The sequence below is a fragment of the Asterias rubens genome, chromosome 19 (genome assembly GCF_902459465.1).
Source record: "Asterias rubens chromosome 19, eAstRub1.3, whole genome shotgun sequence".
Lineage (NCBI taxonomy): Eukaryota > Metazoa > Echinodermata > Asteroidea > Forcipulatida > Asteriidae > Asterias > Asterias rubens.
In genome coordinates, this window is record NC_047080.1 from 11395173 (window position 1) to 11415919 (window position 20747).

Below are 20747 nucleotides of genomic sequence, written 5' to 3' on the forward strand. Positions count from 1 at the left end.
GAATTAACTAGAGTGGAATTTGAACCAACGACCTCCGGATTAAAGTGCCGGCGCTCTACCAACTGAGCTATCTAGCCCTATATAGTCGGTGTCGCTATTTTGTCAATATCTTTGTTCGGGGTTGCCTTTAAGTTGTCAGACTTTTGGGTGCATGTTTTGAGCCGTGATTGGTCCGTGCTTTCAGGGAAGGAGCTTTTAAGCTAGGTAAGCTATCCCCAACTCATCAGAGTCCCACAGTGTTTGGGATTTGTACTCAGAAGAGAAAGGATCCTAGCTTTTGATGGATCGGGCTATTGCGATGTCAGAGGGGTCATTTTAAGGTCAGGATGGGTCATGTGACCATAGGTCATGACCTTAAATGAATAAAATAAAAGTTTATCAGATTGGAGCTGAGGTTTGAATTTGTAAGTACATTATTAGCGAGTTTGTTGTAATAAAACAGATAAATAAAAGTTGCTTTAAATTTTGAATTATTTTGTTTTGTTTTCTGTAATCAATACATCTCTTGGGTGGGTTGTTTCTCATATATGAGTAATTATTTATAACAACGGTAAATCTCAAAGACCGGGGTATCCTTACTTGGATTATTCCAATAATTTGCATAAAATAAAATATCTTTGAAAATTTTGGCTCAATTTGACATCAAGTTGCAAGAAAATAATTACCAAAACACGTGTTGTTCTCATTATTATAATGAATAGGGTAGATGGCCTTAGCTTTCGATCCAATCCGGACCTTCTTCAGAGGCATAAAACAAGTACAAACAAATACATATCCATTTATAGAAAAAGAGAGGGGGAAAGGGATTAAGGAAAGGATCCAGAAAGAAGCGGGAAAATAACAGCCAATCAAAGTTCCTATTTCAGAAACAATATTGGTGGCTATGAACCAATGAATCAAAAGGTATGATGATTTTAAAAATATGTATGAGGGACCTGTGGAAAAAAGGGGGGGGGGTTACTTACATCAGATAGTTACAGTGATGAATTTATAAAAACAACTTTAAACTAGGTTAATTAATTGTTCTCATTATTATTATTTTTTTTTCCCTGCCTGCATAGCCTGTTTATTTGGACCTTGTAATAATGGGTGTTTTCAAACAAATAATGTCAAACAACTTTTTTAACACAAAGTTGTTCAACTCTCAAAACTTGTGATATCATTGTTCAACAAACTTTTGAAGCCACATCATTTGCTTTTCAAACATGATTGCTGAGTTGACCTCGAAAAAGGTCAAGTGTTATCACATCGTTCTGGAGGTCGCACGTTCAAATCTTGCTCTGATAATTTTTTCTTTGTCGATCCCAAACTTGCAATACGGTAACTTTTTTATTATGAGAAATGCAATAATTGATATTGAGAAAGATTTTATATTAATACATTTCTACTAGAAAACCGACTATACTGAATAAATGCAAACAACTGACTTTACTTCAACCCTATAGTAGTATAGAGTCTTTCTCAACGGCTAAATGACAGCACAACACAACACACAAACTGGTAGGCTTACATGATTGTATAGGGCAACTGGTGTAACAAAACGTTACCTTCTCTTTTCAAGAGAACACAGAGCGACCGAAAGCACATCTAAAGAGCAAGGGGGAGTAGTCGATGGGTTTCACGGCTGAGTAAACTGGGTTCAGCAGGGGTCCGGGATTATAGCAATGGCCAACACTATGCCCTATCAATTATTGGCACTGGGACACGATTAGTTGAGCTACTGACTACTAAAAATATAACTGTTTACCGTGTGTGACCTTCGCTTTTGATTGTGAAAAGTTCAGAGTGGAGTTATCTTCAGTAGATAGCACAGGACACGAAAATTACCACAGAGTAGTCTACATAATAAAGTACATGGACATGTTCAATTGGTGTGTGTAAATCAGTCATTCACTACCGCCACTTGTTTCCCTTGGACCCACAGAAGATTCAAACCTAAATAGTACCTCTTGAAACTTGGTGAGTATCACCTTTTAAAATAGTGTGTTTTTTATTCTCTAATGTTCTATAAACATACGGTATAAGGCCATGAACTTATTGTTACTGTCTCACGTAAAAAAAAGATGCACGTGTTCACTGTGACCTCGTATAGGGGCCGAGAAAAGGGGAGGATGATTTAACTGGGCCTGCCGCCATTTATTTCATACTAACGTGGTAACCACGTGCCATTATGTGTATTATACAAACAAGTAGGAAGGACTAATATTCCCTCATAGATGAATTACGTGTCAAATTAATTATGCACTGAACACAAACCTTGCAAAACATAGCTAGACCCAGTAACTGGGGCGCTGTATTAATTTTTTTCGAAATTTTGACATTATTTGGGATATAATAATGTCAAAATTTTGAAATCTGGGATAATGTCAAAATTTCGAAAAAAGGAAAACAGCGCCCCAGTTACTGAGTCTACAGAATAGCATGGTTTTATAGCAAACTCTTCTATAGGGTAGTATTCACTTCTCCTTATATATCGCGGTATCCATTGTATTTAGACATTATCCTGTCTACTCCCCCTATTGCATTGGCAGGTCTCGAACCAGTATGGCGCCACCACTTTTTCAATCGATATAAAATAATGTGATAATCTAATTTACCTCAATGGGATATCCCTATTTGTAAAAATTTGTGAAAAAGTGGTGGCGCCATACGAAAAGTTATCCAAGAACGGAAGGCCATTTAACAATCCGCTGTCAACTTTGTTTTTGATCAGAATTGTTCACATTAACTCATCAAGATGTCATCGTCAAAGTGTACCAAGTTTCGCACCGAGCCTTTCGAGTACAACGCAGCACTGGTCTGCCGTGATGTACCGGCGAGTCTAGCGGCACACGCTCTGAGACGGGAATGGAGTGAAGTGGATCTACAGGTCACCCGGGACGAACAGGCAGGGTAAACAATTTTTGTTGTTGTTGTTGTTGTTGTTGTTGTTGTTGTTGTTGTTGTTCTTGTTATTCTTGTTGTTTAGTGTTGCAGCTTGCATGTATGCTGCTTGCGACTTCTTTTGTTACAAAGTCAGATTGGGCAATCAGGTTCTGTCGGTGGTTTTTGTCCCTGCCGGACCCGGAACTTTGCATGTGGATTGGGTTTTTCAGTCCTTACCTGACAGTGTGGGTGTTCCCTGTCGGGGTGGGTTCCTCCCACACGTCTTAAACTGAAACTTCTTCATTGTCTTTTGGATGCTTTGCTGAATATGATTATAATCAGAGTCTGACTCAGGGTGGTCAAGCAATGAACTCCAGTTTAATTTGTGGGGTCTTAAAAAAATAACAAGAGCTTTGAGATGCATGTCGATAAAACAACACTACCGGTATTATATTTCTTATATTTGGCTAATTTGTTGGCTCATTTTTCTATATATGCAATCCAACTGAAGATGTTCCTTTTTTATTGTCCCATTGTCTCTTATTTTAGGTACCTCGCTGCCCTGCGTAAAGTTGATGTAGAGTTCGCAGTGGTTGAACCCAACGAGGAATTTCCTGACTGCGTGTTTGTTGAGGACTGCGCGGTGGTTGTTGAGGGTAGGGCCCTGATCACTAGACCGTGCGCTGCATCCCGTCGCAAAGAGGTAGGTCTATCAGAAATCTATTACTCCAGCTCTATGATAGATTTATTTATTGTTCACGTTAAAAAACATAGAAACTTGACATCCACTGGCCAAATACAAGTGCTAATACTATGTGCTAAGTTATACATGTTATGAAAAGTTGCCCAACTCACTGGTCCAAACAGGTCACTCAGGGTAAAGGTTGTGCAAGAAAACAAGACAATTAAAAGAGAGAGTAGGTATACATTGTATTTGTTCTCGGGTTTAAATTGGGATAGATTGCTGATGTTGGGAAAATATACAGGTATGGAGTGCCAAAGGAGGTGCAGCGACGCAACTAAGGCCTTCTGCAAGTGTAGGGGATGTCAGACTCTTCTGTCGTTGGACAACGCGACAGTTCGGAGATTGGACAGACAAGTTGTCATATCACTGAGTTAGGTTTACATGTTTTGTTTGTCATTTTAATCTTTAAAAAAATTATAGGTAGGCTTAGGCCTATAAGATATAAAACTAATAAAGATATAAGTGATGGACGAGTGTTCATTTGCTGATTTGTATGTGTGTAAAAACTTATTTATTGACAGTTCGTTGATATACGTTTGTATAACCTCTACAGTCCCTGTTCAACCTGTATGTCTTGTGTAAATGTCTAAGGATTTTTAAATAAATAATGCAATAAATAATGCCGAATCTGGGCTCACAAAGAGCTACTGGTTGTGGGAATATTAACTTAAACTGCTAAGCAACGTGTGATGTCGCAATACAAATCATTATAGGCCTAGTGATCGGATATTTAATAATTTGCAAAACCAAGCCCAGTTACGTTATTATTGATAAGAGCGCTCTGCAAATAATAACAAAAATAATGTTATAAATTTTTTCTCGTCCGGGCGCTCTTTTATCAACACCTCCTTTTTAACCACATGTAAGCACATGGTGGCGCTCTTTAAAGTCCCCGTAATTGACCACTTCATATTCGAACGAGTAGTTGATACTCAGGTTTGCGTAAAGGACTCGAATCGACACAAAATACACGTTCAACACATCGTACAGGAATGCATACAGAGCTATCCCAACGCGCGAAAGACGGGTGCATTGCTCTGTACTGTGTGTGTAGCGATTTGCTGTCGCTCTCGCTTCTGCATGCACTGCAAGTCGGGTCGTAACGTAAGTGTGAAATCCTTCAAACACAGGCGAGGCTGTTGTAAATCTGCTTCAAATTCTCGGATTAATATTTGTGTGTACGACTGGAACAAAATACGGATGCTTTTACAGTGATCCACTACCACAACACAAGCCATGGAGAATAACAAATCAACGGGAAAGCAAATTCACAGCAATAGACCTTTTCTCTACACCACGGGAATTGTAAGCCGTCTTCCGGAGAGTTTGACCAACAAGGACCGCTCCGGTAAGCCGGAAGATGACGGCGGCTTCAATCTGGAGCTTGCCCGTCGGCAACACGAGAAGTTCATCATGACGCTACGAAAGCTGAAGGTGGACTTGTCGGAGTTGGATGCGGACGAAGAGAGGCCGTTCTGCTGCTATCTTGACCACATGGCCGTGGTCCGGGACGGGGTGGCTTTGATCGCCAGGCCCGGTGGTGGAACGGAGGAAGAGGCACAGGTAACCCACCACTTTACTCAGAAGCGATACGAAGTTAATAATGTTATTGTGTGTGTGAAAGTTGGAAAGGGGGATGGGTCACTCACTGATGAGAGGGGGAAATTGGATTGGCCCACTTATTAATTTTACCCAAGACTATTCTAAATTTACCCATAAAGTAATAAACATGATGTTTTGTATTAATATTAGGAAGTCAAATAGTATCACTATCATTATCAATCATAATAATTTAACATGTTTAATGGTGAGAAAGTGTCAAAAATCGGTTACAATCTTGCCCCCAACATTGTTAAAACGTTATGGATGAATGAATCTTGCCCCCAACATTGTTAAAACATTATGGATGAATGAATCGGAATCTGAGTGTAAAATATTTAGTGATCATGAAAAAGTGGAATTTTTTTGTATTTAAGTGGATTAGCCCCATGAATAGGGGCAATACACTTTGTATCCTCAGTCAGTGCTCCAAGTAAATCAGTTTTGTACCAATCCAGTTGTAGCAATTGTGGAAAAGTTTCCGTATGGCGCCACCACTCTTTCATTCGAAATAAAATAATATAGTATCTAATTTACCTGATTGATATATCCCTTTTTGTAAAAATGAGTGAAAAAGTGGTGGCGCCATACGGAAAGTTATCCGCAATTGTCACTCCGTTGTGAAGTTGTTGAGTTGAGCCAGACAAACCTAGTTCTCGAACCAATTTGTAAAACTGGCACGTACATATTCAATAATGTCATGGTAATTACTTCAAGAGGAATGAGGGAGCAACAAGTACTAGGGCCTACTGTTAGTAAACTGTTTGAGTGGAGTGATAGTGGATAGTGCACAGAATACTTTAGTTACTGCCCAGTACAAATTAAAACCCTCTGCTCAACTGTAGTTCATTTTCGCAGACATCGGCTGCTCCAATTACCAATTAACAGCATATGCGTACACCAATTCAGTTTCCCCAGTATCCCGTCATGCCTGGTAGTGGTGATTGTATGGCATGGTCCAGGCACAAATGTGGACACTCACCTCAGATACAACCTCCCAACAGAACCATGCAGCATTCATAGCATTTTAAAAACAATACACCACAAGTATTACCCAGGCCAGTCTCATGCAGCGCACAATAAATGTAACAATAACGTTTTGGTTGGAGACAATAGATTAAGACAACAGCTGGGGTGAAGGGGGGGGGGCGGTTTGAATTTTATTCAATATTTTACACATTGTTGGTCTGTTGCATACCAGTGGTTGTTTCTCTGTATGCAATTTGTAGCACGTTTTAAAAGTGTGGTATGCCCTTTGCATTGTGTTAAAATGTGTAACAATTATCAATGCATATTTTTATAAATCAATGGTTATTGAAACAAATTAAGGTGTTCTTGGCTGGAAAAATAGAATGTGTGTTGGTTGTGAAGGATAAGATCACTATTTTAGTCTAGGGAGAGCTCTCTGCACTTCTTAGAGCCAAACTTCAAAGTACGTTTTAATTGTGACATTGTGTATTGGATCTTTTTGATTCTGGTCTCATCACCAATTTTGTGGTCAGAGTAAAAGATGTTGAGCTGCATAGACAAGCCCCGCTCCCCAAATTAGATCTCCTGGCTAACCCGAAATTCCCTGCTTCCTTAAGCGCAGATTCTTCGCTAACCAGTCAGCAGAGCCATGAAGTTGGGTCCTGGTCATAACTTCTAATAATAATAATAATAATTATTATAAAATAGTAATATTTATAATAATTATTATAAAACATAATAATAATAATTACTATAAAATATGTTAATAATTATTATTCATGGCAATAACGAGCTGTACTTGTCTTGGTGAGTTAAAGGTCAGTGTACATATATTTTGTTTCCCTTTGAATACCTGAAGTCCTTTCTGCTGTGATTTGATAAATCATGAATGCCTCAGTTTTAGACAACTGCCGGAAGTGTACAAAATGTGTTTATCATACGTACACATACACACTATACTGTTTGTGTTCAATTCAGACATACGTACAACGTAATGCACCTTTTTACAATGCTGAGACTGATTAGACTGGTAGTCAAAAACGTGTTACACAAAGCCATTGACAGAGTAGAATGTTGTGTTTCTGGTACAATTTGTGAGCATCTGGTTTTAAAGACCCATGATGACTATTGTGTTGATATAGCTTAACCCATGGGCTGTTGTTGTAAGCTTTATAGCGTGAGACATAAAATACGATTGTAGTATTACTTGTCACATTATGTACTCAAATAACTACAAAAGCATGGCAGGGCACGTATTTATTGTGTAGTATGACGGTGGAGTTGATGAACCATGGATGTTGGTAAAAAAAGGTTTTTTACTTTTGTAATTTGAATGATGTTATGAACACTAAATTGTAATTTTTGAAGAGGTTTGGGGGTGTTATGTTACGCTTTCTAACAACTCAATCATTCAGGGCCCAGATTTAGTTTTTTTAGTAACAAATATAGAGTAGAAATACGTTTTTGCTAAGTATTTAAAATTACCATGGCAGTAGGTTAGGGGTTACCCCCATTCTTGTGTACAGGATTCTTGAGACGTAAATAACATACATTGGTTTGGTAGTTTACCCCATGAAGCATCAAACCTGCTTATCGGTTCCTTTTATCACAGAATACTGTGTACGTGTAGGCCTACATTGCCACATCATAATGCTCACTGAAGACTAAAACCTTTCTGTATCGTCTACATGCACTAGCCAATGGGCTTTCCTCTGATTGAGTTAGAGTGAAGTAGAACATCCAATAATGTTGTGAGACGTTCCTTTGTTAACAAACGGCGAGAGGAAGGGGAAGTCTAGATTCCTCCATAGAAGAACAGCTTGGAGGGTTTTTACGAACGGAAACTAACATTGTGAAACTCTCCGAGTCCGCATCCCTTCACCCCCCCCCCCCCCCCGCCAATTCCATTTACACATGTGCCATGAATGTTGGGTATTTACCCATTATACGCTGATGCGTGTTTCAAGCACTGTATACTCAGGGTCAGTACTTTCTTAGAGTTCAGTGTAAAAAATCCACTGGCAAATTACCTTTGTTATTCTGGAGCATTAACCTCCAAGTTAGCCCAGTAGATAGAGACACATCGAATCCTATTGTAGCAGCGAGAACCACAAGGATTATAATACATTTTACATGTAGGTATTAAATTTGCAACGGGATGTATTTAAATAAATAACTCAACGTTTTAGCCACGGTAACGGCTGTAGGCCTATACCGTACTACTATTGTACTCTCTTGGAATCCTGTGAAAAATGTTGTTAATGTAAGCAAAACTTCTTCTGAAAGATCCACATCAATTTGGCCGCTGTTTTCGAAGATAAGGAACATGTAACCATGTTCAAAAATAGAGAGACCATGTTGGTTGTTTACAAAATGTCTGAAATATCATGCCACATTCTTCTTACAATTGTGAAAGATCTTCTTATGAAACCCTTAACGAAGTCCTTTAACAATCCGCCCTTCCTGCAGTGTAAAACGCAAAAGTGCACATCTGTGCAATATTTGTGCACCTCCCACCCCCCTCTCAAACATAGTAAATTCAGTAAGGCAGGTAAAGCATTGGCAATTATCCCCAGAGGCGTCAAGTACGTTGCACGGGGGCAACTCTCGCTGGGGCGGCGCGGGAACGAAGATCGGTAGAAATTTAATCAGAGATTATACCCCTAGAATGGGTCGGGATGAATATCGCCGGCAGTGTACCGATCACACGCCTGGTCCCCGTACTAGCCCAGACGAGTGGCCGAACACTAAGGCCAACTAAAAAACAAAATTGTGTAGCGTCTTCCCTTTTTTGAAAAAAGGAAGGTGGAGAGCCTTTTTTTATTTTATTAAATGGCCGCCCAACACATCTTATTAATACAAACTGCAGAGCTATTTTTCTATATAAAAAAAATTGCTGAGATAGTTAAAATACGTACCCTTGTTTTGGAAAAAAACCTAAAAATTAATGTTTTAATTTTTTTAAAGATGAAATAAGAAACAAAGGAGGTGGCCTCTAAAAAGGAAGCAGGCGGGGACGTTAAACGTTTTAATTTTTTTATTTGGCCCAAATATAGATAATATACTCAGTTGATTTGATTATGGTATGTTTTTGGAAAGGATACGATTGGTTCTGCTGACTGTTTGTAGTGTGGAAGGGCAATGTTCCACATGATGAACTGCAAAGGATTGATTTCTGTCGACGGTTGTTGTAGTGAAATTTCAGTGGCGAGTTTTTAAAAGGGTTGAAAAGAGAATCGCAGCTGCTTTTTATGAATTTGTAGTATTGTGACAAAGAAGTTTTAGCGTTCCAAATGACCGGTTTGATTTTGGGCTGATTTGACGAATTTGCAAAGATAGATTGAAACAAGAAACACAGCTGCAAGGAATTTTTTGTAAGAGTTTGCAGTATTGTGAGTGTGACAAAGAAGTGCTGGTTTCAAATGGTTGATCTGATTTGGGGTTGATTTGACGAGTTTTCAAAGATGGATTAAAAAGAGAAATACAGCTGCAAGGAATTTTTTTTTTACAGAGTTTGTGTTATTGTGACAAAGTGTAGCGCTCCAAATGATCGATCTGATTTTTGGGCTGATTTGACCCCCAAATTTAGAAAGAGGGGTTCCAAGGTTAAATTTGTATAAATTTGTGGTCCACTTATTTTCAAATAGATAGGGTCCTTTAGTGAAAATCTGGAGGAAAAACACAAGTCTTCCTTCTCACATTAAAATGGTGTTTGATACTCTTCAAATTTTGTCCATATCCAAAAATGTTTGAAGACATCACGTTTAAAATATTTGTATAGTCTAGGTACATTTTTGTAGATAATTCTTAGTTAAATGAAACTGCATTTATTTTGACCTGGTGGAATTTACACCCATATTTGGAATGTAAACACCCATATTTGGAATGTAAACACCCATATTTGGAATGTAAACACCCATATTTGGAATGTAAACACCCATATTTGGAATGTAAACACTCTGACTTGGAATGTAAACACCAATATTATGAATGTAAACACCCATTTGTTTCAATGGCTGTTGATGTCTCTTTCAAATTTTACTCTGAAAGAGTATGATGATATTGTACAACATTCCAAGAACATTGCTCAATTCAGCTGCTTCGCCCAAACATCCAAACATTTGGGTCCAGAATGCAGTATTAACAAATCCTGGAAAGAACCCTTAAATGAAGGTGGAAAAAAAAACGACCAGATGAAAAACGGACCAACAAACCAGAAGCTCTCTGTTGACAGATTTCTCGACTACCACTACAAGTCTTAATATTTTTCTTTCAAAGGTTGTTTGTCTAAAATACTATTGTGATCATTATTAGCTGAACTCTTGTACAGACACATGGAAATTTGTGTATTTCCCCTTTAATTAATTAAATAATCTATACCGCTGGTTTACGTCAATAAAAGAAATTTGCTTCCTGATAATTTAAAAAAAAAAGTGGAAAAAAAAAAAAAAAAATTAATTGTTAGTGTTAAAAATTATTAATATAAATTTGGCCTTAACCCACCAGTCATAGACACGCAGCATCCAGCTTATCAGCATTGTTCATCTTCGGTCTCTGGTTTCATCGACTGCAGCAGACATTAAGTGCAATCAATATTAACAAATTAATATTATCAACAGTGTATGTTAATATGCTGGTATACCTGTACATATTTGGCTTCCAGAAAAGATTTAATCTCCATTGACCACATGTGGACTTCTGGGCATAATTTGCATTTACACGTTTTATGAAAATAAATGCTTAGCATGTCAGGCCTGGAAATTTACACTCTGGTTTCATTTTCATACAGTAAAATCAGACTACCGGCCAAGACTCCACTTAATTGTTATGCTAAGTAAACAACAGCTAAATACCAGTGACAAGCAATGTATATGGCATGAAATTTTTGCCAGTAACATGTGTAAAACAAGCGAGCTATTTTCTGCTTAAGCAAATTTTTGGCTTAAGCAGCTCTATGAAATTGGCCCTGGTCATGTTGGGATACATGTACATGTTACATTATGTACATTTGTAGAGAATTAAATATTGACATGCCATACTACTGTACAGCAAAACAATTCTTCCCTCACCGCAGCATTGAATTTTAAATTAGCTCGTTGTTACAGGACACTACGCGAGGGATCCTCCCTTGCTCTGTCCATCGCCATGGTAACCCATAAACATTTCATACAGCTATATTCTGGTTATCTAATGATACAAATCCTTATTTATGGGAGTTGTCCTCAGAAGCCCTTTTTCCGGGGCGACATGAATAAAACGCCAGACCAGTTACACAAAAAACATTGAAATTTCATTACATTTGACTACTATCCATAGCCAACGAGGCATCACATTACAGTAGCTCTAACTCCATGCTCAACACGCTAAGTACAGTGTTTATGTGTGTGAAATTTCCTGTTTATATTTAATTTCATTATGTCTTTCTTAAGTTGGGGGGGGGGGGGTTCGCACTACTTGACCTTTCTCGACTCAAGTATCATACATTACACTTGCACCGTTACACACTGGGCAAGCTATCCACTGGAAAACACAAGGCGATTGTCTTGAATTTCAAAGCTTGGACCAAATTTCATGGCTATGCTTACTGTGAAATACTGCGTGTACAGCGCATAGAATTATGTGCTTAGAAGGGCGATGTATGAGCAGAATTCCGTGGTAAGTAGAGAGCCATGAAATTAGGCCTTGGTTGTATCTCATTACTTTGATACAGTGTTGAGACATGTAACAATCACCAAGGCCGTACCTGCCTTAGTTGACCTGCCCCTGACCTTAGTTGACCTGCTCCTGACCCTAGTTGACCTGCTCCTGACCCTAGTTGACCTACTCCTGACCTTAGTTGACCTGCTCCTGACCTTATTTGACCTGCTCCTTACCTTAGTTGACCTGCTCCTGACCCTAGTTGACCTGCTCCAAACCTAAGTTGACATGCTCCTGACCGGCTCCTGCCTTAGTTGCCCTGAACCTGAAGTTGCCTTAGATGCCCTGAATGGTCCAGTCCTGGTCATAGCTGCCCTTGTCTTAGTCTCAGACTTTGCCCTTGTCCTGGCCAACCTCAAGGGGTTACCAAAAGGTGGACATTAAGTTCAGAGTTTTATACTTTCTTGTTAACACTAACAGTGACTCTCACCCCCTGATTACATCAGTGTCATTTTGTCTTGTCCATTTAAAACTACGAGCGACGAATATCTTTGCTTTCTGTTTTGAAAATTCAAGTACTGAATAATATGGATGTCAGTCTTCCAAAATAATAAAACCAGTGAAAGACCTCGAATTAACCCTTGGCACAACAGGATGCTTTTGCTGTGGTGCCCTCTACAAAGTTCCATTAAAAAAAAAAAATACATTTTCCTCATAGTAGTGCCCCTTATTTTTTACCAGAGGGAATACGATGTGCCCCTTCAACATTTTCAAGAATAAAATTAAAGTCCTGAGCCAGTTATATTAGCATACATTGTATCTTGAAGTGAAATCCCCAGACGTCTTCGTGGGGATTGTGTCTGGGGCACAATGTTAGAATATTCACCGCCAGCAAAGAGCTCTCAGGGTCGGGATTTGTGCACTGGGCGAAAGGTTTTGATTTCATTTAAGGTTGGAGTTGGAGTCTGGGGTGGAAAGTTGATCTGAATTTACATTTATAAGCAAACTAGGCTAATTTAGTCTTGGGTCTGTTCGATTGTGACATTTCTAAGTGTGGTTTATGTCCTGGGGAGAGTACGTAACATGGATGTATCAGGTTTTACAGGCTTGTGGTTTGTGAGGATTTTTTAGTGACTTAAGGATTTTTGTTCGGACATTCAACCCTTCAAGGACAATGACAATAAGGCAATTGCCTCTATTACCTTTATGAAGAGGAACCAGGCCACTACCTATAGGGAAATGTAAATTTCTTCTCCGAAGGTTTCAAAAGGGCATCGAGGCAATGACAAGGGGGCATGGAGGTAATTGCCTTTATTTCCTCCGTGAATAAGTATTAGGCTTCTACTCTCTACATGACCTACATGTTCAAAGAGATAAATGTAAATTTGTCCTGCAATATTTCAAAGGGCACCAAGGCAATGACCGGGGCATGAAAGCAATCGCCTTCGCTGCCTCCATGAAGTAGCATGTAGGCCTATAAGGTACACCATGTAAGCTAATCGTACATTGTTCATTGGTATCATCTACAAAGATAATACTTGCAGTCAAGAGCATATCATAATTCTGATAACGCCAAGTACCGACTACGTCCCAACAATCTCAACAATTTCAAGGAATCTCCGGGATGTGATATGACAGTTGGATTGGTGGAGGGAGGGGGGGGGGGGAGGGAAACATCTTGTTGCCCCTCTTCATGATCCTTGAATAAATAATCTAAGATAAGGTTGGGGCTCCACGGGTGACAGCCTGGTCAAGTGTAGGTCGGAAAGATTGATGGGTAGATTAAACGTCTTTGAAGGTTCTCATCATTGGCAGGCCTGATGATACCCTAGAGAGGCAGTGAACCTGATTCCCTCGGATGCCCCCTGATCATTGCCTTTGTGCCCTTGAAATGCTCCAGCAGAAATTTACCATTTCCTCATAGGGTTTACCCAATCAGTTTCCCTTGTGGTTTATATTCATAAATTAATTTTCATTACAGGCACATTAAAAAATGTAACCTCACAACACATAATCACCATAATGAAAATGAACAAAATCCTGAGCAAATTAAAAGATAATATTTGTTGAGACAGCCTTGAAAAGACTTCTAGACAAGACAAAAATGTAGTTCATGAAGTAGTATTCAGAATTCAGAACCTCCATCCGTATTTCAATGCCAGGGTGTGGAATATTAATTCCCAGAACAAATGCAATTAATAGAAATTCACTTTGCAATTTGGAGCTCCGTCCAGCTCTTGTAGAAGATCTGCATTCCCGAGCGTATTGAAAAATAAATGTGCCGCAATAAATCAAGCTGGTTGTGTTTATGTGAGGTGGCAGTTCATTTGAGAGGGGGGGGGGGTGGAGTTTTTCGAGAGAGAGAGACATGCGCGACAGTGGGATTTCTTTTGACACTGATTCGCCCTACAAACTATGGATGCGTTCATTCTGAGAATAAAACAGAACTGTGACCGAACCTTATGGCGATCCAATACTGAGAGAATAAATTTAAGAAGTTGCAGTTTCAAACATGAGATTTTTATATTCAGAAATGTTAAATTTGTTATCCAAATTTAATAATTGGGGTCTTTTAGTTTTTGTAGTGGGTGAGAGTCTTTGCTGAAAAGAGGGCTGAAAACTACATGCATGGAGGAACTAAATGTTTGCAGGTGTTTTGAAATGATGGCCTACATTGACCTTTGAGTGATCCCTGATGGTAATAGATTTCACAGAGCATAAATTACGCTCGGTTTAGTTTCAGCTCACTCATGTCCTGATAAAAGTAAACTAATTGGAATGAATGAATGACCAGTCATTTATAAGCAAATCCCCAAGTGATCAAAACCCAATTTGAAATTCAGAAACCCTGATATTACGGCAAACAAGTCTTTCTTATAAAAGACTTGTACAGTGTTTAGCTGAATTATTAAAATGAAACCAGGATCCTGCAGTTTAGATACAGACAGCTTTGGACTAAACAAAAATATTTAGGCTTTTGCCATAATTAATAAAGCAAATTAAAACAGAGAATCAACATTAGCCATCGACAAAACCTCTCTCTCTTGGTTGTTTGTACAGCCCTTGTTGAGGCTCTCACTTTTGCGACTAAACCCGGGTAACATCAGGGGGGATGCTAATTGAACGCACCCTGTGAGGGCATACCATAATGCGAACCCGCCGTACAACTGTGCACAGCCTGTGTAATTACCTCTTTGACACACGTTTGACGTCCATGATGTATCTAGCGTCAGTTATCTTTTACTCAAAAAGGTCAGTCCGGTTTCCAGATCGTAGCTGGAGTCACTACCAACTGTAAAGTCTGGGCCACAGACCCGCGTCTGCTTGACATTTCCATGATTGGCTTTGGTCTTTCTCTCGCTAATGACTACCGATTGATTTTACTGAGTACTTCCGTCATGTTGTGCAGCCCCCCCCCCCCCCCTCAACCTCGTAGAAGGAAGTCATCTACATGTTTAGGAATGTGATGCTGTACTGGAGCGGAAATTTGACATTGTCTTTAGATTGGTATTTAGTTCTCAATGACATGTGTGATGAGTATTGCAGAGGAATTGAAGAATAGACTGTCAATAGACATTGTAGGATGCTCTCTTTTATGTGACTGTAGATCAAGGGTTACCAAAACATAACATGATAGTGATAAATAATCAACCACGCAAGCAAATGACTGTAATAATAAAAATAATAATCCTTGTATAGCGCTGTATCTTAACAGATGGCTGTCTAGAAGCGCTCAGTATTTTTTCTGCAAGGTTTACAGAGCTACATTTTGAAACATAAGACCTTTCCTTGATGTACATGTAGTATGTGATGCAATATGCAACCAATCAAACCAGGAACACAGGGGCGAACCCCTTCTCTTTACGATAAGTGCAGTGGGTTCATTTAGGGAACACAACACAAGGAGCCTACGGCTTAACAATGTGCATCAAATCTGAAAATTGTCAAGTATCTTGCTTTTAAAAGGACACAAGTGTCACGACCGGGACTCAAGGTGCCACGAACAGGACTGGAACCCATACTCTCTGCTGATCAAAAACACCAGAGCTTGAGTCCTGGGTTCTTACCATAAAAATAACAATTTATAAGGCGCAACTCCATCAAGATCTTAGAGCAGGTTATGTGTACATGGTTAGAGGTGAGTCTTAGAAGATTCCCTAGCTAATGAATGGATTATGAAATTGCCCCTCGACGAACGTCGTGTTCGTCTCAGTACACACTGCAATGCCATTTCCCAATCAGTTTGACTACGGCCAATTACTGAGTGGTGTCAAATGATTCTCAATTATTCATCTGGACATGCTGTGTATTAAGCTGGCCAAAGGGGATCATTCCTTAAGCCATTATAAGTACAGGTTATTATCTGTAAAAGGTGATGAAAAGATCTCAGTCTCTCGACTAACTCAAAAACGTCCGTCCATGTTGAAGCCAAGTGCATGCGCTTAAAGGCACTGAACACCTTTGGTAATTGTCAAAGACCAGTGTTCTCACTCCGTATATTGCTGCATTGAAACTGGTTACCAACCGAAATTTTATAAAAGTGACACCATCGCAACTGGTACCCCGCTCATTTTTTTGTTTTAAGCAAATATACTAATTTACTAAGCAATATTTTCTGCTTTAAAACATCTTTATGAAATTGGGCTCTGGTTTCTCTGAGTCTTGAGCAATCTGCGTCTTTCCCCTCGAGTCTTGAGCAATCTGCGTCTTTCCCCTCGATATGGCTTCATCGACCATCTTGACGCTAAGCCTGTTTGACCAACCCAGGTGTGGGCTATGACTATATTCACACCTGCGCTTATACGGTCCGCGGGTAAACCTTATTTCATGGTTTCGCAGCTCGATAAAAAGGTTGCCATTTTAACGGGGGGATTGGTCGAGTCGAGACTATTCTAAACAACGAGGGACAGAATGGGGTTAATGAACATCTGGGCTCACTATGTTCCATATATGGCTGTCATACGTTTTAACCAAAGCAGCAGGCCTTGAACTCCCATACAGAATTAAAGGTAAAGTATGCCTATGGTTTTTGGAACAATTGGATTGTTTTAACCCTATGTGTACAATTAAACTAACATGTGAAAGTTCCATTTCAAAAGGAATTTGAAATGTAACTATCGAAAGCTGCTGTATGCTTCTTACCAAAAGCTTTCATCACCATTAATGTTTAGAGTGATTACCTGACGTATGGGCTACAGACCCTTTTAAAGCAGATGTGTAATTTCGTCTTTGAGAAGGGCGGGCGGGCCATTTTGTAAATTGAGCTTTCATCAAAATGGGATAATTTTGAAGGGCAATGAGGACAAGATCAGGGCAATTGATGCCATTTTGTCCAGGCCTTCCTGCCTTACCAGAGGTTATAAAAAGGAACAGATTTCAGATGACAATCTTCTTGGCAAAAGATTCAAGAAGAATTTCATACACTTGTTATAAATTGGCAAAAAAGAAAGTAAAAGATTCAAGAAGAATTTGTTACATTGATTTGTCAGAGTGACGCTGGAATATTGAACACACATTTTATCAACCATTGAGATACTTATCTCTTAACAGGTACAATTGTGCGAAATTCCAAAGAGTATGTCTTTAAGAAAGAAGACAGTCAGACGTCACACATCCAGCAAAGCGACCCGAAACATGCGAGAAAATTAAATTGGTCTGCTGTTGCGATTAGCTTCATGCCGTTACCTCCGCTCATCCATCACACAGTGTCTTGTTTCGTCCTCTGTGTGTACAAGAAATGTTTATCTTTCTTCGGGCTATGGTCCAATTAAAATTGTATTTATTCTTTTTTAAAGGCGCTGGACACTATTGGTAATTACTCAAAATAATTATTGGCATAAAAACTTACTTGGTAACGAGCAATGGAGAGCTGATAGTGTAAAATAACAATGTGAGAAACGGCTCCTTCTGAAGTACATATTTTTTGAGAAAGAGGTAATTTCTCACTCAAATAATAAAAGACTTCAGCTGAAGCCTTTTATTATGCATCTGAAACTCGCACAAAAGGGTGTTTTTTTTTCTTCTTTATTCTCTTGCAAATTCAATGACTAATTGAGCCTATATTTTCACAGGTTTGATATTTCATGCATGTTGGGATACACCAAGTTAGAATACTGGTCTTTGACAATTGCTAAACGTGTCCAGTGGCTTTAAACTTGGCGAACGGCTGTTGGCCTGTCCAAGCTAAAGAATTTGTAAGATTTTTTTTTCAGTGGGGGACTTGTGAGACAGGAATTATATCTTCCGACTACTTGGGTGTTTATGCTTTGAATGAGGTAATGTGATTAGGCACATTTAGGCGAAGGACAGAAGTGTTGTTCAAATTTTCTGGATGAAGTATTATGCATTATGTATGAATGTGTTTGGCTGTTTGGTATTCACTTCGATCTTGTATACTTGAACCTGCATACATAACACATACATGTATACAAAAGTATGTACATGTACATACTACGGTTGTACATCCTTGCAAGATAATTATAGTTTGAGAAGTGTCCAATGGCTTTAAAGGCAGTGGACACTATTGGTAATTACTCAAAATAGTTATTAGCATAAAACCATACTTGGTAACGAGAAATGGGGAAAGGTTGATGGTATAAAACATTGTGAGAAACGGCTCCCTCTGAAGTGCCTTAGTTTTGAGAAAAAAGTATTTTTCCACGAACTTGATTTCGAGACCTTATGCTGATTTAGAACTGGGGTCCATCTAAACGCACACAACTTTGTGTGACAAGGGTATTTTTTTCTTTCATTATTATCTTTGACAATTACCAATAGTGTCCACTGCCTTTAAAGGGTTGTTTGGGATTTTGTATTTTGTCTGTTTTTTGGGTTTTCTTTTTACCTCTGGGTGCCCCTTGAAATGTTGCAGGAGAAACAGTTTACTCAATTCTGTATACCGGTACAAAAAGTCTCTCTTACCAAATAAATTATATCGTGCTGATTTGTATTACCTTGGAACATCCCAAAGTCAATAGTATTTCTTGAGTAATAATGCCCTCTTGTGAAAGTATTATTCAATAGTATTTCTTGAGTGATAATGCCCTCTTGTGAAAGTATTATGGGTTTGTTTCATACATGTACGACTCACATAAAATGACATTTTTTTACTACATAAAATAAATTGTACATGTACGACCTTAGCTCGGTTTTTAAAATTGTGTTTAAATAGCATTCCCGTAAAAATAAGTAGCTGTTTAACATGCATACTTTGGCATGACTGCTGAACACAGAAGAATGTTATTCAGTTATGTGTACAAGCTGCTTGACAATTCGTTGTTGGTGTAATGCATATAATTATACACACATGTAGACACTAAATACAAACAAAAATATATGCAGAGATGTAAGGTATAACATTGAACTTATCACCTCCACATTATTGAACCTGACTTAGAATCTACGAAAAAAATCAATCTTTTGACGAGAACGAACAAAAGCAAGCTGTCGTATCCTGTAACTGTCGCACTGTATATGTACATGTACATGTTTGGCTGTATTTCCTTCACACCGTATGCAACTACATTTATGTTTGTTGTGAAGTTATAGTTGGGTGAGGTTTGCGGTGGACTGGCACTAGGTATTTTAATCTCTTTTGATTAATATTTTCTCATACACTTTGAAAATTATTTAAAGAAATAATTTTTAGCCAAAATGTGCGCGCATCGGAACGCAAAATGCGCATATCAGCCTGAAATGTTAGCTTGTTCATGGTGAATTTCCAGCCTGGCAGAGGAAATCACAAAAAGAGCCACCCTACGAATAACTGCGTGTTAATGCCGTTATACAAGTATTTACCCCTTTAACCTCCCACAGTCACATTCAGTCCCACAACACATACAAGATTTTCTCATTAGTTCAGCGCTCACGGAGAGAAACACCAAGCCAGGTCTCCAAATGGAATTTACTCAACAAATTCCATTATGAAGGTGTCGGCCCTCTGCTACGGAGAGGAGCTCGCTGGGGCACAGCCAGTAAAGATGGACGGACGGCTCAATATTATAACTCTGACTGCCAGCAGTAAAAAGCTTAGCATGCGTACAACCTCGGCATTGCTTCAGGCTAGATTGCACAGCCGGGGGTTAAAGGTCGGCTTTATAGCACCTATGCTTTGTGAATACTAAATACTGTGCACTTCAGCAGTTCAGCCTCGAATGTCTAGTGGAAACATTAGAATATTATGTGGAACTACAGATGAATCGATTTCTATGAGATTAAGGCAACATGTGAATATTTTTGCGTTTTGAAATGTTGCCGAAAATCAGGAGCGTATTTTGTCACTGTCACCACAGTCACAGATTCAAATTTCAGAGCATAAAAAGTAAAACTCATCATTTTGGAAGTGAAAAGTTTCTCAAAATACTTTATAATTGGGTTTCAAAATTCATCACTGCAATAACCTATCTTTCTGAAAGTTTGTATACTCAGCGCCTTGAGTACCTTGTTTGGTAGATACATGCGCTATATAAGACTTCGATATTATTATTATTGTACTATCGGAAGCTGCTGATAGGTTTCTAACCATTAGTTTTTATTGCCATTAATGTTAAGATGAAAAGGCAAAGTTTACCTTGACAGATCGGTCAGAGTGTTTAACTCGGAGCCTTGAACGAATGTCGGCCTTGTAATTGTAATTGTGCTATTATCTGAAATAGCTCTTTACCGCATAAAGATTTCAGCATGATGTAGTCATCATACTCGTAGTAGTGCAACCATCTAACCCTTACATCGTGGTCTGCAACCAGCAATATTAGATTTTAATTGAAGTTGTCATTTGGAATATTCACGGTTTGGGAGGCAAGAAAGTACATTCAAACCCTCCCGGCACGGTTCCGGCACGGATGAAACTAAGGATGCCTCATAAGTGAACTCAATCACTGTACATGTAGCTCACGAGCCTGAAGGTGCTCTGTAAACAAGGGAGCTTGTTTAT

At 38.9% G+C, this 20747-nt stretch overlaps 2 protein-coding genes across 2 annotated transcripts in view; both read left to right on the forward strand.

The window, feature by feature from the left end:
- Positions 1–1868: 1868 nt before the first annotated feature.
- Positions 1869–3980, forward strand: LOC117303367 (N(G),N(G)-dimethylarginine dimethylaminohydrolase 1-like). The gene is made up of 4 exons (XM_033787540.1): positions 1869–1959; positions 2714–2892; positions 3415–3568; positions 3852–3980. Exons 2-4 carry the CDS (start codon positions 2738–2740, stop codon positions 3978–3980), a joined length of 438 nt encoding a protein of 145 aa, XP_033643431.1. The 5' UTR covers positions 1869–1959; positions 2714–2737.
- A 750-nt stretch (positions 3981–4730) lies between these two features.
- The window catches only part of LOC117303393 (N(G),N(G)-dimethylarginine dimethylaminohydrolase 1-like), a 34025-nt gene continuing 18008 nt past the window's right edge, over positions 4731–20747 (forward strand). The window contains exon 1 of the mRNA XM_033787575.1: positions 4731–5173. Within this exon, the coding sequence (XP_033643466.1) occupies positions 4847–5173 (327 nt within the window). The 5' untranslated portion in view covers positions 4731–4846. The remainder of the gene's footprint in view (positions 5174–20747) is intronic.

Bases quoted from the DNA above. Each gene is read 5' to 3' on its own strand.
- LOC117303367 (XM_033787540.1), top strand. From the start codon at position 2,738: ATGTCATCGTCAAAGTGTACCAAGTTTCGCACCGAGCCTTTCGAGTAC. The intron at 2,893-3,414 runs GTAAACAATTTT...CTCTTATTTTAG, and splicing joins ACCCGGGACGAACAGGCAGG to GTACCTCGCTGCCCTGCGTA. The intron at 3,569-3,851 runs GTAGGTCTATCA...GAAAATATACAG, and splicing joins CTGCATCCCGTCGCAAAGAG to GTATGGAGTGCCAAAGGAGG.